At 41.0% G+C, this 15,997-nt stretch overlaps 1 protein-coding gene across 1 annotated transcript; it reads left to right on the top strand.

Moving 5' to 3' along the window:
* Positions 1-322: 322 nt before the first annotated feature.
* Positions 323-15,220, top strand: LOC138967754 (uncharacterized). Its single transcript, XM_070340411.1, has 5 exons — positions 323-462; positions 6,077-6,269; positions 9,469-9,708; positions 10,376-10,522; positions 15,153-15,220. Exons 2-5 carry the CDS (start codon positions 6,149-6,151, stop codon positions 15,218-15,220), a joined length of 576 nt encoding a protein of 191 aa, XP_070196512.1. The 5' UTR covers positions 323-462; positions 6,077-6,148.
* The last annotated feature ends 777 nt before the right edge of the window (positions 15,221-15,997 follow it).

Consider the following 15,997-nt stretch of genomic DNA (forward strand, 5'->3'; position numbering starts at 1 on the left):
CTGCCAAGAGTCGTAGCCCAACAAATCAGAGAGAATATATATAGTGTAGTTGGCAGGCTTCGTACAGTCATAGACATGGGAGAGTTCGGAGAGAGAGAAACATAGATACTGTGATGAAAGTTATGATGAAACCGGGCGTTAGTTACACTGCGACGGGTTCTGACTCTTTGCCATAATAGAAAGAGAAAAATAGTGTTGTAAATAATATATATTTCCAGGGATTTGATTAGTAGAATAAAGAAAAGATAGTTGATAGTAGGGAACATATTTTTCTCTCACTAAGAAACAATAACTTAAAAAAAGGAAAAAAAGAAACAAAGTTGAGTTAAACCATGAAGTTATAATTGAGATAAACCATTAGCTACATATCAGCTTTGCCATAAGTCATATCTGCGCTGTCTGGCTTAGTTGGTTGTGAAGTGTTGTACTTTGTGGAAGCTCATCGACAACTTCAAGTGAAAGGTACGTGTTTGTTTGTTTGTTTATTTTGTTTGTTTTCTCACACAAGTTGTCACAATGTTGTTGTTTTTGTAGCCAAAAGCAGGGAAACGGGTGCATGTCCTCGGTGACTTTGCTGCTGCTTCTGATGAAACAGTTTTTGCAATAATGATAAAGTATCAATATGATGACGATAGTGATGGGGAGAGGAAGAAGGAGAAAGATAGATGATGATGATGATGATGATGATGATGATGATGATGATGATGATGATGATGATGATGAGGGGAAAAAGACAGGATGGCGACGATGTTACATACTATTATAACAACTGATGAACAGGTGGGGGGGGGGGGGGGGGGGGTGACGATAACTAAGATGATAATGATATTGTAGCTTTTGTGTTTCAACGACTTGTCAACAAATAAAGAGAAACGGAGGAAGAAAGAAAGAAAGAAACAGACAGACACACAGACAGACACACAGACAGAGACAGGCAAACAGACAGTATATCCATCACTCATCACACTTTCCATCCACAACCAGCATTCACTGATAACACCCACACCTTCTCTTCAGCCTTCTCTCGTCTTTACCCGAGACTGGAGATTACACAGTGTACTCTTCAGTCTTTGTCAATATTCTTCGGGAAACACAAAGCTGTTTGAAAGGTACATTCGTTCCCATGTAGACCATAATGATTGAAATCCTGTTGGATGTGTCAGGCCGGGTTTTCAAGCTTAGGCCAACAAAACAAATAGGTGTGGTTAAGGTAACATAGCCAAAAAAAATAGGGTAGGAAGGTAGGCAATCACTTTTTTTTAAAACTTTTTTTTCTAATGTGTACAAATTAAACCTACTTGACAGGGAAATAAGTGTGGGACTCGAGCGCTTTCGCTTTCATTGCGTTTTCTGCACTCGTTTTTTTAAAAAAATTTAATTTTATTTTTTTTTTATTTTTTTTTTTACAAATGTAATAAAAAGTTATAGGGTCGGCCCGTAAAAATAGGGTAGGTCGGGTTACCGTAACCACACCCTTTTTTTTTTAGGCCTTATCGACGAAGAGAGCAAATCTCCATTTGGACACATCTACAGCCTGACAGGTTTCACATTTTGAGTTCTCAGTGACAGGGCACTATCGGTCTGGGTCAACAGCTCCTCCTTGTTAGGGGCGGATCACATCTTTTTTAAGGAATTTCCAAATTTCTTTTAGGGACAGATCGACGACGCGAAGCGTTTAGTTGAGGGCGCTAAGCGCCCGAATCTCCTAGGGGGGTCCGGGGGCATGCCCCCTCCCCCCCCCTAGACATTTGTGGATAAAAACAAGAACAATGGAGCAATCAGGTGCAATCTGAGCCAAGTATCTACCCCCCACCCCCCGTCCCTGGAGCCGCCCCTGTATACCCATATGGCAGCTTTTGGGATTGATTTCATAACTGACCTGGCTCTGTCAACATGGGACATGAGTTCAGCAAAAAAAGTGTCATTCTGCAGGCTGGCTGTTGATTTTGTGTACATGTCCAAGTTGAAGAATGCTTTTATCACACGTGAAAGACTGGGACAGATTAGTGGTGTACGTGATCATTCACATGAAAGAAAAGGCCTATCATTTGACATTGACTCTTTCGTCAGTTGTGGGGTAATATGCAAATGTAAAAAAAAAGTCGCGTGAAGCGATATAAAAACATTTAGTCAAGCTGTCGGCATTAAAGTAACAGATAAACACAATAAACAGTCACCGCCGAGACTATATTTAAGAGTCTCGACTAACCACACCCCAAAATAGAGACGGGTCACGCTCGTCTCCGGGTAGCGTGCAAACGCAGTACTTACTTAACCTATTTTCTGTCATTCTGAGCACATTTTTAGAGTAAACATGACATATGTATATATGTTTGAATTCAGGAGAAATTGAGTAATACGATGCAATCATTTTAAATCTGTTAGGGAAAATTCGATTTTAATGACAACTTTAATGAGCAAACTAATCAACTAGTTTTTAAGCCTCCAAGCTGAAATGCAATACCATAGTCCGGGCTTCGTCAAAGATTACTTCACCAAATTTTCAACCAATTTGATTGAAAAATGAGGGCGTGACAGTGCTGCCTCAACTTTCACAAAAATCCGGATATGACGTCATCAAGGACATTAATCAAAATTATGAAAAAAACATCTGGGGATATTATACCCACGAACTCTCATGTAAAATTGTATGAAGATTGGTCCAGTAGTTTTCTCTAAATCTCTCTCTACACACACACACACACACACACACACACACACACAAACACACACACATACATACACACATACACACATACACCACCACCCTCGTCTCGATTACCCCCGTCTATGTTTAAACATTTAGTCAAAACTTGACTAAATATTAAAAATAATTTGAGAAAAGAGAGAGAAAAAGATCACATGCGTGGATGCTTTAACATTTGAGACAGTGACAAAAGGTCAGGTGTCATGTCTACTGTCCCGAATGACACACGATTGCTGACATTTCACCATTGCCAAAAGAATAAACATATAAGAAATAGGTAGAACATGAATGTGAAAACTGACTTTGATTGTTGATCAGTATGTTCTATACCACTAACAAATAATCTACTTACACATAGCTGTTTGGCAAATGTATGTTGCATGGGACACACTGACATGAAAGTGGAAGATGTTTTTCCCTCTAGAGAAACTACATATCAAGTTACAATTTTTGTGCTCTTCCATTCCAGTTGGCAATCAATTGTTAACGCATGTTATTAGAAAAAATAGAACGAAAACAGATTAGATAGAATGAAAAATGTACTGGTGATGTCATTTGGGACATACTGACATGAAAACGTCACCTTTTGTCATTGTCTCATATATATATATATATATATATATATATATATCCCATGACCTCCCTTCTTTGTCTCTGTTACTTCAGTATGGGTATATATGTTGTATTTTTATAGCTCAATAAATACATCATGGACTCCAAAAAATATATGATAGTGCAGATTCCGATTTGGGCAAAGGACTACTTTCCTCCCGACCTTTGACCTCGCGCCGAACAATGTGACACATTTGTATGAAGTTCTAAAATCGTATTGCACGGCTCAGAAAACCATATCAGTTGCACGCAAAAATGAATCTCAGAACTGATCTGATGTATGAGATGCAATAAGCAAAAGTTTCTTTCATTATGAAAGCAATGCAGGTCGAAAAAAACGAACATTCAACTTACAAGATAACCAGATGCTAGCGAACCAAAACAAAAACACGAGTACCCTCCCCTTGCATCGTTAGCAGACGACTTTTGAGAATCTGTCGGCAGTGTGTTTTGGTGTGCGCCTTCAGCTATCAAACATCGGCTGTTTCACGTGTTTTGCGAGCAAGTCTACTCTTTTGCCTGGCTCTGCAGTAAGTCCACATATTTTTCCGTAATCCAGTCATATTCCTTCAAAATGCAATCAATCGGCGGTGACAGACGTGTCGGTCGCGTTTTCCTCTCACCCATACCAGTTTAAGTTCATCCATGCAAACACACTCGCAAAACAGTTTATCACGTAGATACATTTCAAATAGGGAGCAAATGGTTAAATCTAAACCTACATATTTGTTCCCTAAGATTTGCTTCTCTGTCAATAAGCCTAATTACACACGTTCGAGAAAAACAACGTGGAATCATTCTGAATCGAGTAAGCCAAATGGGTCCCAAACCCGTTTCGCCCGTTCTGCCGACCTGAAACGCAAAACAAAAGAATTGTGCGCTTCAACTAAATTAATTTCTATTCGACTTCATTACTTTCTTGCAACTTATGAACCTTTACTTAAAGCTTTTAAATGGTCTGAAAGTAGTGTTACCGCGTACTTATCGATGCACTCATTCGTTTTATTTTTTCAGCGACGGTCACTTAGTTTAAGGTTGCAAAAGGGCTAAGTCTCGCTGGCAACAGTTTTACCCAGCACAGATCGCAACAGTGCCGCTAGTAGTCTACACTTTGTGTTTGATGGTAGAATGGGATATACAGATTACAACACTCGTGGTTTTTTATATGGCTTGTATTTCAGTCAAGACCCAGCGGGAATATCAATCGAGAGCCACTCGCCAGAGGCTCGTGTCTCCCGATGATATTCATCCGCTGGGTCTTGACTGAAATACAAGCCATATAAAAAACCACTCGTGTTGTAACCTATACATATATATATATATATATATATATATATATATATATATATATATATATGTATAGGTTACAACACGAGTGGTTTTTTATATGGCTTGTATTTCAGTCAAGACCCAGCGGATGAATATCATCGGGAGACACGAGCCTTTGGCGAGTGGCTCTCGATTGATATTCCCGCTGGGTCTTGACTGAAATACAAGCCATATAAAAAACCACGAGTGTTGTAATCTGTATATCCCATTCTACCATCAAACACAAAGTGTAGACTACTAGCGGCACTGTTGCGATCTGTGGAGTGTGAAACAGTGTTTTCAGCGAGACTTGGCCTTTTTGCAACCTTAAACTAAGTGACCGTCGCTGAAAAAATAAAACGAATGAGTGCATCTATAAGTACGCGGTAACACTACTTTCAGACCGTTTAAAAGCTTTAAGTAAAGGTTCATAAGTTGCAAGAAAGTAATGAAGTCGTATAGAAATCCATTTAGTTGAAGCGCACAATTCTTTTGCGTTTCAGGTCGGCGGAACGGGGAAACCGGTTTGGCCCCCATTTGGCTTACTCGACTCGATTCAGAATCGATTCCACGTTGTTTTTTTCGAACGCATTATTATACAATTAGTCTTATTGACAGAGAAGCAAATTTTAGGGAACACATATGTAGATTTAACCATTTGCTCCCTATTTGAAATGTATCTACATGTTTTGCGAGTGTGTTTGCATGAACCTAAACTGGTATGGGTGCGAGGAAAACAGGACCCAAGTCTGTCACCGCCGCTTGATTGCATTTTGAAAGAATATGACTGGATTACGGAAAAATACACACATGTTAAGTTCTTAGATACCTTCATCGCCAATGTGGACTTACTGCAGAGCCAGGCAAAAGAGTAGACTTGCTCGCAAAACACGTGAAACAGCTGATGATAGCGAAGCCCAACCGTGCCAGGTAAGGACGGTCTGACAGATTCTCAAAAGTCGTCTGCTAACGAAGCAAGGGGAGGGTACTCGTGTTTTTGTTTTGGTTCGCTAGCATCTGGTTATCTTGTAAGTTGAATGTTCGTTTTTTCCCACCTGCATTGCTTTCATAATGAAAGAAACGTTTGCTTATTGCATCTCATACATCAGATCAGTTCTGAGATTCATTTTTGCGTGCAACTGATATGGTTTTCTGAGCCGTGCAATACGATTTTGGAACTTCATACAAATGTGTCACATTGTTCGGCGCAAGGTCAAAGGTCGGGAGCAAAGTAGTTCTTCGCCCAAATCGGAATCTGCACTATCATATATTTTTTTGAGTCCATGATGTATTTATTGAGCTATAAAAATACAACATATATACCCATACTGAAGTAACAGAGACAAAGAAGGGAGGTCATGGGATATATATATATATATATATAACGTTCTATTCATTGCGGAAAACTTATTCTTCAATTGACACGATGTTGTTTCTCTATCGTCCAAGGATTCGACCCTGAGGTAAAGACCGTACCACCTATAGAAATCAAGCAGGGAACGATCGGTTATTGTGGTAACCATGACGATCTACAAAGTGTTAGAGAACAAGAAGGGGCTGGTGCAGGTCAAAGTGTTGGACAATGGTCAGCTGTCGTGGTCACAGCTACACAAGTCCGACAAAACCTTCCACCTGTCCAACGGTAAGTTGTTACAAAACTACAACTGTTCATAGCGCATTCACGATAAGCATTTTATTCATGAGTTCTAGAAAACCAGCTTGAAACCGTCATGCGACAGTAAGTGTTTTACATTTGTTCTGCTGTCAGACAGTATAGGAGTTATAGGCCTAGAACAATACTTGTATAAAGTGCCCTCACGATTATTCATTCATGGGCTCGGGCATTACCATATCATCATCATCATCATCATCATCATCATCATCATCATCATCATCATCATCATCATCATCATCATCATCATCATCATCATCATCATCATCATCATCATCATCATCATCATCATCATCATCTTTAACGGCAGCGCTAATATGCCCACTCGTGTGTGTATGTGTGTGTGTGTGTTTGGACATTCTTGTTAAAAAATCCGATGCCCCATATTTCAGTTTCACATTCTATTAGGCCTACATGAATCACTTTTTCACATTTATTTTATGATTGGTTTTTATGCTTGAAATTTAGTTTTTAAAATAGTACGAAGTTTACTGGGTTTGTTAATTTACCAGTAAAGTAACTCTGTTTTATATTTGTTGTTGTTCCGGGATCCGCCTTGTTCGTGTTTGAGAATTCGATTGTTGATTTGTGTTTATATATATGTATCCACTGTAGAGTCTTAACACTTTCTTCGGTAGTGATTTTTGTGAGAAGGTCTGCATGATACCCCGTAATTATTCAATTTTCATCATTTATCTACAGGAGCTTGTATCCAATCGCCGGTCGATCATTATTTACTTCTTATTCCCTACAGTCTCCCTACAGTTAAGCATGCAGCAGTAAATAATAAGCATGCAGGAGTAAATAATGATCGACCGGCGGTTGGATACAAGCTCCTGTGATTTATCTTAGAAATGAGCGCGTCAACCCTATTTTGTTTATTTGTTTCCTTAGCGCTCGTTTAACTCACAGAGAATTTCACTTATATAACTTATTTTTTTTTAGTAGAAGACTACAGCCTCAAAGAGGGAGAGAAAGAAAGAAAGAAAGAAAGAAAGAAAGAAAGAGAGAACGAAAGAAAAAACCAGCAGCAAGCAACCAAACAAACAAACAAACACACACAAACAAACAACCTTTCTTTTGCCCAATGTAGTTAACATATCCACGTGCGTTATCTAACGTTAGGCAAGAATTCGTTCGTTGAAAGTATCTTATAGTATCTATGTTATCAGGAACAACAAAACAGCTCATTTTTAAAAATTTTTTTTTTTAGCTAATCTTCTCGATAAAAGTTTGTGCCAGTGACATGTGGGGCCAATGAAAATGGGACACATCAATACTTCTGCGTCATTGACGTGTACGGAATGACGTAGCTTCTTCTAGAACTGTCATTTTTTTGTTCCAGGACATTGGAGTGGGAGCCCCTCCTTCTCTCTTTGTTTTACGTGTGTCGTTTTTACTTTCATTTTAGTTTTAGTTTCTAGGTGTGTTTTTTTCTCCGAAAGCTTATTATACTTTTGTTTTCCGGACAATCAACGAAGATGTTAATTTTGTTTCTTTTTGGCGTGTGAAATCGCGGTCGATTTCTTTTTCTTATCATTTGTCGTGTAAGTTCGATGCCAAAGTGAGAAAAGTTGAAAAAAAAATGCTCAGAATTTGAAAAGAACCGCAGACATTTTGTTTTTCGCCGTGTTAACTTAGCTGCGAAGTTATTAAAGGATATAGAATGCGCACACGTGGAGGAGTACTGCAGTGATGTTGTTCACCATAGTCTACATGAAAAAATGCTCCCCAGCAGTGCAAGCACACACTGTTGTGCAGGGACACCACAAGAAAAAGACACTGGAAACACAGTGGAGGAATTCGACAAAGAAGGAAAGTCTTGAAACACGCGGTTGTGTTAGTGAATGTTGGTGTGTGTGTGTGTGTGTGTGTGTGTGTGTGTGTGTGTGTGTGTGGTGCCTGTCTGTCTTCGCCTCTCTGTCTGTCTATCTGTCTGTGTTTGTCTGTCTCTCTGTCTGTGTTTGTCTCTCTGTCTGGCTGCCTGCCTGCCTGTCTTTGTCTATCTGTCTACATGCTTACCTGTCTTCGTCTGTCTGTCTTCGTCTATCTACATGCCTGCCTGTCTTTATCTCTCTGTCTGTCTACCTGGATGCCTGTCTTCGTCTTTCTGTCTGTCTGCCTTCGTCTGTCTGTCTGTCTGTCTGTCTGTCTGTCTACCTGCATGCCTGTCTTTGTCTCTCTGTCTGCCTGCCTGACTGTCTTCGTCTATCTGCCTGTCTACCTGCATGCCTGTCTTTGTCTCTCTGTCTGCCTGCCTGACTGTCTTCGTCTATCTGCCTGTCTACCTGCATGCCTGTCTTTGTCTCTCTGTCTGCCTGCCTGACTGTCTTCGTCTATCTGCCTGTCTACCTGCATGCCTGTCTTTGTCTCTCTGTCTGCCTGCCTGACTGTCTTCGTCTATCTGCCTGTCTACCTGCATGCCTGTCTTTGTCTCTCTGTCTGCCTGCCTGACTGTCTTCGTCTATCTGCCTGTCTACCTGCATGCCTGTCTTTGTCTCTCTGTCTGCCTGCCTGACTGTCTTCGTCTATCTGCCTGTCTACCTGCATGCCTGTCTTTGTCTCTCTGTCTGCCTGCCTGACTGTCTTCGTCTATCTGCCTGTCTACCTGCATGCCAGTCTTTGTCTCTCTGGGTGTCTGCCTGATTGTTTTCGTCTATATATGCCTGCCTGTGTCTGCCTTTAACTGCGACTCTCAGGCTGCGTGCTCACTTTCGTCTTGCTGCCTGACAAAATGTATGAATGTCTCTCTATGTATAAAGTTCTCTCTCACCGCATCGGTTCATGCGCCAATAGATCTCCCGTTCCTTGCCCTGTCTTATATTCCTCAGTCATGCAGTTTTGATCATTTGATTACAGCATTCAACTGAAACTTTTGCAAACCCATCATATTTTGAGAACAACTTGACAACATGCCTCCGCCGAATCAACGAAGGTCATCTCCCCGTGTTTAGCCCGGTGTGAGGTTCGTGCTCACACCGAGTGAATCTCAAGGGCCAAGGTTCACTCTTCTTTCAGTATGCCAGAGTCGTCACTTCCAAGGGCTAGTTCTGGAGAGGGCCTCAACGATAACCTCAACTGAAAGCATCCCATATAGACAACTAAGCTTACCTTTGCAGGTGTGCAGCTTCAGAGCAATATAATATTTGCTTTTTTTTTTGCATTACAGAAATCAATGCAATCCGTGCAAGCGACATTGTCCATGTGCGCGTGCTGCCCCGGAAACAGAAGTCGTCCGACGAACTTGACCTTTCTGATGAGGACGATCGCCAACTGCGCACGCACATTTTGCTCGTACGTTACGCCCTTCAATGTGAAAAACACCGTCTGCGCATGAAATCGTGCATGCTGTTTGGGAGCCAGACAGAATGCGAGACTCTGGCCAATGGCATCCACTTGAAAAGAGAAGGTGAGGGTGTCACTATCGTTTGCATGTATGAATGGATGGATGGATGGATGGATTGATGATGGATGGACGGATGGATAATTGACTGCTTGGTTGTTTGATTAGGACTGAGTACGTTCTTAGAACTCGCTTGATTGATGGATTGGTTGACTTTGCACGATGATGTGGCGCGAAGAGAAATGTTATATGCGTGTGCGTGGCTGCTCACGCGCGCGCGCCTTGCATGTGTGTGTCAGTGAGTGTGTGTGTGTGTATGTGTGTGTGTGTGTGTGTGTGTGTGTGTCACGGTGTGTGTGTGTGTCCCGGTGTGTGTGTGTGTGTGTGTGTGTCACGTTGTGGGTGTGTGTGTGTGTGTGTGTGTGTGTCACGGTGTGTGTGTGTGTGTGTGTGTGTGTTAATACTTCTGGTCTCTATCGCCACAGCCCCCGCCATCCACTTTTAAACCTAACCTCGATTCCCATATTGATTCACGCCAGTTGCTAATATTGGTTGCACTCTTTGATGAAGCCTACCGTTTTTCCATCATTCAAATATTTTCAAATTAACACATACTTTCCAATGGAGTTTAAAACCGCTATCTTGTCTTTACGAACAATTTTAAACTTTTGCAAAAAGCAATATATGTTACGTGAACAATTGCAAACTCATAGATATGTTTTGTTTTTGTCAGCTCTCCTAGGGTGCAAGGTGAAGGACGAAGGCCGCAAGCTGCTAGTCTTGATCAACCCAGTGGCCGGACAGGGCAAGGGTCAAGCAATTTACCGAAAAATCGTAGAACCGCTCTTCCTCAAATGCCACATCAGTACTAATGTCGTAGGTATGTAAATAATGACCATGACCATGACAATGACAATGACAATGACAACGACAATAACAATTCTTTATTTAACGAGGGTAATAGATTAAGCAGTGATCTGCTTTTTGAGTCACTTGAGAAAAAGTGACTCTATGTAATCGGTCAGTGTTAGTCTGTCCGGCCGGCCGTCCGGCCGGCCGTCCGTAGACACCACCTTAACGTTGGACTTTTCTCGGAAACTATCAAAGCGATCGGGCTCATATTTTGTTTAGTCGTGACCTCCAATGACCTCTACACTTTAACGATGGTTTCGTTGACCTTTGACCTTTTTCAAGGTCACAGGTCAGCGTCAAAGGAAAAATTAGACATTTTATATCTTTGACAAAGTTCATCGGATGTGATTGAAACTTTGTAGGATTATTCTTTACATCAAAGTATTTACATCTGTAGCCTTTTACGAACGTTATCAGAAAAACAAGGGAGATAACTAGCCTTTTCTGTTCGGCAACACACAACTTAACGTTGGGCTTTTCTCGGAAACTATAAAAGTGACCGGGCTCAAATTTTATGTGAACGTGACTCATTGTGTTGTGAATAGCAATTTCTTCCTGTCCATCTGATGCCTCATATAATATTCAGAACTGCGAAAGTGACTCGATCGAGCGTTTGCTCTTCTTGTTTTTTTTGTTTGTTTTTAATCTGGCCCTCGCCCTAAAGAGGGACGAATCTAAAATGGCGGAATAAACAAGACAGTAAAGAAACATATGTAAATAGACATAATTATGCAGCCTGTTATTGCTTACTAAAGACCATTTTTGTAATTCCAGAACTAACACAAATTGTTAACGGGAAAAAAGTGAATGTGACAGCGCTTAAAAATTACATCAAGACAGTCATTAAGGCATGGGCTCGTGGTTTTTTTCATCCCTGAATTTAAGTCGTTAACCCTCTTTCTTTTTCATTTTCATTTCATTACTTTATTGTCCCATCGCTGGGAAATTCGGGTCGCTTCCTCCCAGTGGAAAGCTAGCAGCAACGGAGTCGCGCTACCCAGGTGTCTGCGTGTTTAGGTGTATTCAGCCACCTGCACTTATGGCAGAATGACCAAGGTCTTTTACGTGCCATTGTGATGACACGGGGGTGGGACATGGCTTCCGTCTCTGGGTCTGCACATAAAGTTGACCCGTGTCCGTCCCGGCCCGAATTCGAACCTGCGACCTTTCGATCACAAGTCCAGTGCTCTACCAACTGAGCTACCGGGCCCCCAAATAATTATTTGACAAACGAAATGCCATATGCTTCCACCCACAACATTAATTTTTTTCTTCTTCTTTATTTGGTGTTTAACGTCATTTTCAACCACGAAGGTTATATCGTGACCGGGAAAGGGGTGAGATGGGATAGAGCCACTTGTCAATTGTTTCTTGTTCACAAAAGCACTAATCAAAAATTTGCTCCAGGGGCTTGCAACGTAGTACAATGTATTACCTTACTGGGAGAATGCAAGTTTCCAGTACAAAGGACTTAACATTTCTTACATACTGCTTGACTAAAATCTTTACAAAAATTGACTATATTCTATACAAGAAACACTTTAACAAGGGTAAAAAGAGAAACAGAATCCGTTAGTCGCCTCTTACGACATGCTGGGGAGCATCGGGTAAATTCTTCCCCCTAACAGTAACAACAGCAGGACAGGGATTGTGTTGAAACGTGAACAGAAATTCAGATCCGCTTCCATGCACCTTCCAACAAAAAATACCAACCCAGCAACAACAACAACATTAACAAACAATGAAACAAACACAAAACAAACAACAAAGAACTGACTTTACTCCATGAGAATGCAGATGTTTGCCACCTAGAACTAAGTTAGGTTGAAATGAAAGTCCAAGGGAGCTAAGTCAGTGTTATAATGGGTTGTCTTTCGTTGTTGACTCTCCAGTTGAAGAGATCACTTTGCGGTATCGTATGCTAGATATTAACATAGTTTGAACCTTCAGACAAGTTAAAAGAAAGGTCAAAACAAGAGGCGAAGCCTTCAAGGCTCCCGTAAGAAATCAACAAACAGTAACACAAACTCATCCGTCACACACACACACACACACAGGCACTGTGTTCATTTGCAAATCTACCATCAGCTTATCTGTCTTTTGCACTGCAGACACTAAGCAATAGGTACCTGCCATGTGGCCACTTTTTCCACTGCTGTCCTCAGTCCCATACTTTTCATCAAGACTTGTCACCATGCCGAGTGGATCTAAATTCGAAAGTCTTCATGTGGCTGAGGCATATCTGACATAGCGTCGATCTTGTAGGTTAACCTCCTTTCTGAAACAAATGGCAAAATGCGATTAGTTATGATGACTACAACCTACACAAATATAAACAGTGATTTGAAACAGAATAGTCAGGTTATACAAGCCACTTTACCTATGCAGCATGGTAACCCTACAATATGCGAAACATGTCAACTGACTGCAGCAGCCTGGTTCTTAAAATAATTCTGACGGTCAACACAACCAACACACTATTCACATTCCATTTTAAGGAGCAACGGAGGTACTCTCTGAGGGTCTTGTTTAAATGATAACGATCAACTCAGGAGGGAAAAAAACAAGAGAGGAAAAAAGAAACCACATCAACCGCAGAAAAATACAGAATCACTGTGACACATGTACCATTAGGCCTATTTACAAACAAATGCCACAGCAAGCTTTCTTTGGACGACTGTCGTTGTCTCAAAACTCACATTCTACCTTCTGTCCCACAGGAGCTTGTATCAAATCGCCGGTCGATCATTATTTACAGTCTACTACTACTATATACTACTGTAGTGTATAGTAGTAGTATATAGTAGTAGTAGACTGTAAATAATGATCGACCGGCGATTTGATACAAGCTCCTGTGTTCTGTCCGAAAGAATCTAATCTTACGTTGTACTGCCTTGAAAGAAAATGCCAACAAAGACAAGAAAGCTGTTGCAAGGTAAGCTTACCAAACGTTACATAGTGAATCATGATAGTGCGTAAACAGCAAACAGTACAATCAAAGAGAGAATCGAGTCTGGAATGAAACGCGATACAGATCTAGCATTCAAAAACTGTCTTTCAAGTTCAAGGAAGTTGTTGCAAAGTAAGACTTACTACAAAACCATGACAGTGCATGTTTTGAATCTGAGGAAAAAATCGTGATCATTTTGACTTTGAGAACAGATTCATTCCGTTTCCTTATATCTGCATGTTCAAGTAAATGATGGACAGTTTTTTTCGGGCAGAGTAAACTTAACTTGAGACTCTACTGCAAGTCTTGAAATTCACATAAATCGAACCACGAACAATTAAAGACATCCAAACATTACAGGCACTTTAGATCAACTCATTTCACTAGAGGTGACTGCCTAGCACTGTGTTTGACATCCGTGTCTGCTGAAATAAAAAGAAATTAAAACAAAACGGATTAACAGTAGGTGACATGTTTATATCAGAGTGGGAGACACTAGATCTGTCTCTGTACTTTTACCGGGATACGGCTGCCAGATCGACACTGCGCTTTCGACAGCTCTTCCTCGCGTGGACATTGGAAAAACGCTGTGCAGATCAAATTGTAGGAAATCTCCCTTTGGTAGCTTCTTTATTTACTTTTCTGGAGCTTAGAAACCGAACAACATGAAATCGTCTTCCCCGAATCGGCGAATGCAGAAGTGAGAACTGGAGAAGTGAATCTATACCACAATCCTTCGCGCGACCCCTGACCTGGTCTTGACACCTGACCTGGTCTACATACCACACACGACAGAAACCAGTCAACTGCTTGTACCCCTTCAAAACCCCCCACCACCCGTTTTCTTTGGATACACGCTTTAACTACACACATGCCGACACAATGTTGATCATTGCTTCAATATTTTGAAGATGGTGCTTGAAAAATAACCAGGTGAAATGAGTATTTCGGTGTTTAGTCAAATGTTAAAGTTTCTACCACAGACATACATACGCACACACGCACACACGCACAGACAGACAAAGTTACGATCGCATAGGCTACACTTACGTGAGCCAACAAGTCAGACAACAAAAAACAAAGTGAGAAAACGTGTCGGCTACGCCCAGCCAGTCGTAAGTGATGTCCTAAACTGAAGAGGCAACAAGGGAACAAAATATGTCCTATTGTTTCACTCTCGAAAGGCCGGTCTCTCTTCTGTTGAACAAACTAGCATTGGGGCATAAAGTAAGTATCGTTTCTGCTCGCACAACCGCGACTGGAACTCAACATAACAATGACCCTGATTTATGCTGGATAATGCAGCCGTTTAATTATTTGCATACAAATGCACGCGCATGCAATGTTCTCTCTCTCTCTCTCTCTCTCTCTCTCTCTCTCTCTCTCTCTCTCTCTCTCTCTCTCTCTCTCTCTCTCTCTCTCTCTATCTTTCACAAAAACACACTCACACACACACGCACGCACACACTCACACACACACACCCACACACACACACACACACGCACGCACGTAGGCACGCACGTAGGCACGCACGCACACACGCACGCATGTTTGTTTCAGTTCTGTGTGTGTATCAAGCATTTTTGCAGTTGAAAACACTGCGATTGCAATTCAAAATGTATATCTCTACATTTTATCATAACGCAGTTACGCACAGGAGCAAGCAGATGACGCTGATTCTGCAGGAAAGCGACTTAAAGGAATATGACGGGTAACTATTTCAAAAATGTTGTGATATCAAGAAATCAGATTACAATCGAATTAAAGAGCATTATAAGACTTTTTCATTCAAAACACAAATACATCACTTTTTGTGGACATTGTCATTCAAGTTTTGATGTTAAAAGAAAAAGTTTTCAATTAAATAAGCAACGAATGTACGTTGCGATTTTTTGACTCACATGCGAAGCAAAAGTGAGTCTATGTACTCACCCGAGTCGTCCGTCCGTCCGTCCGTCCGTCCGGAAAACTTTAACGTTGGATATTTCTTGGACACTATTCAGTCTATCAGTACCAAATTTGGCAAGATGGTGTATGATGACAAGGCCCCCAAAAACATACATAGCATCTTGACCTTGCTTCAAGGTCAAGGTCGCAGGGGCCATAAATGTTGTCTAAAAAACAGCTATTTTTCACATTTTTCCCATTTTCTCTGAAGTTTTTGAGATTCAATACCTCACCTATATATGATATATAGGGCAAAGTAAGCCCCATCTTTTGATACCAGTTTGGTTTACCTTGCTTCAAGGTCAAGGTCACAGGAGCTCTTCAAAGTTGGATTGTATACATATTTTGAAGTGACCTTGACCCTGAACTATGGAAGATAACTGTTTCAAACTTAAAAATTATGTGGGGCACATGTTATGCTTTCATCATGAGACACATTTGGTCACATATGATCAAGGTCAAGGTCACTTTGACCCTTATGAAATGTGACCAAAATAAGGTAGTGAACCACTAAAAGTGACCATATCTCATGGTAGAAAGAGCCA

The sequence above is a fragment of the Littorina saxatilis genome, linkage group LG5 (genome assembly GCF_037325665.1).
Source record: "Littorina saxatilis isolate snail1 linkage group LG5, US_GU_Lsax_2.0, whole genome shotgun sequence".
Taxonomy (NCBI): domain Eukaryota; kingdom Metazoa; phylum Mollusca; class Gastropoda; order Littorinimorpha; family Littorinidae; genus Littorina; species Littorina saxatilis.

Coding starts and splice junctions, on each gene's coding strand:
- LOC138967754 (XM_070340411.1), top strand. CDS start 6,149: ATGACGATCTACAAAGTGTTAGAGAACAAGAAGGGGCTGGTGCAGGTC. Junction 9,709..10,375: donor CATCCACTTGAAAAGAGAAG/GTGAGGGTGTCA, acceptor TGTTTTTGTCAG/CTCTCCTAGGGTGCAAGGTG. Junction 10,523..15,152: donor CATCAGTACTAATGTCGTAG/GTATGTAAATAA, acceptor ATCATAACGCAG/TTACGCACAGGAGCAAGCAG.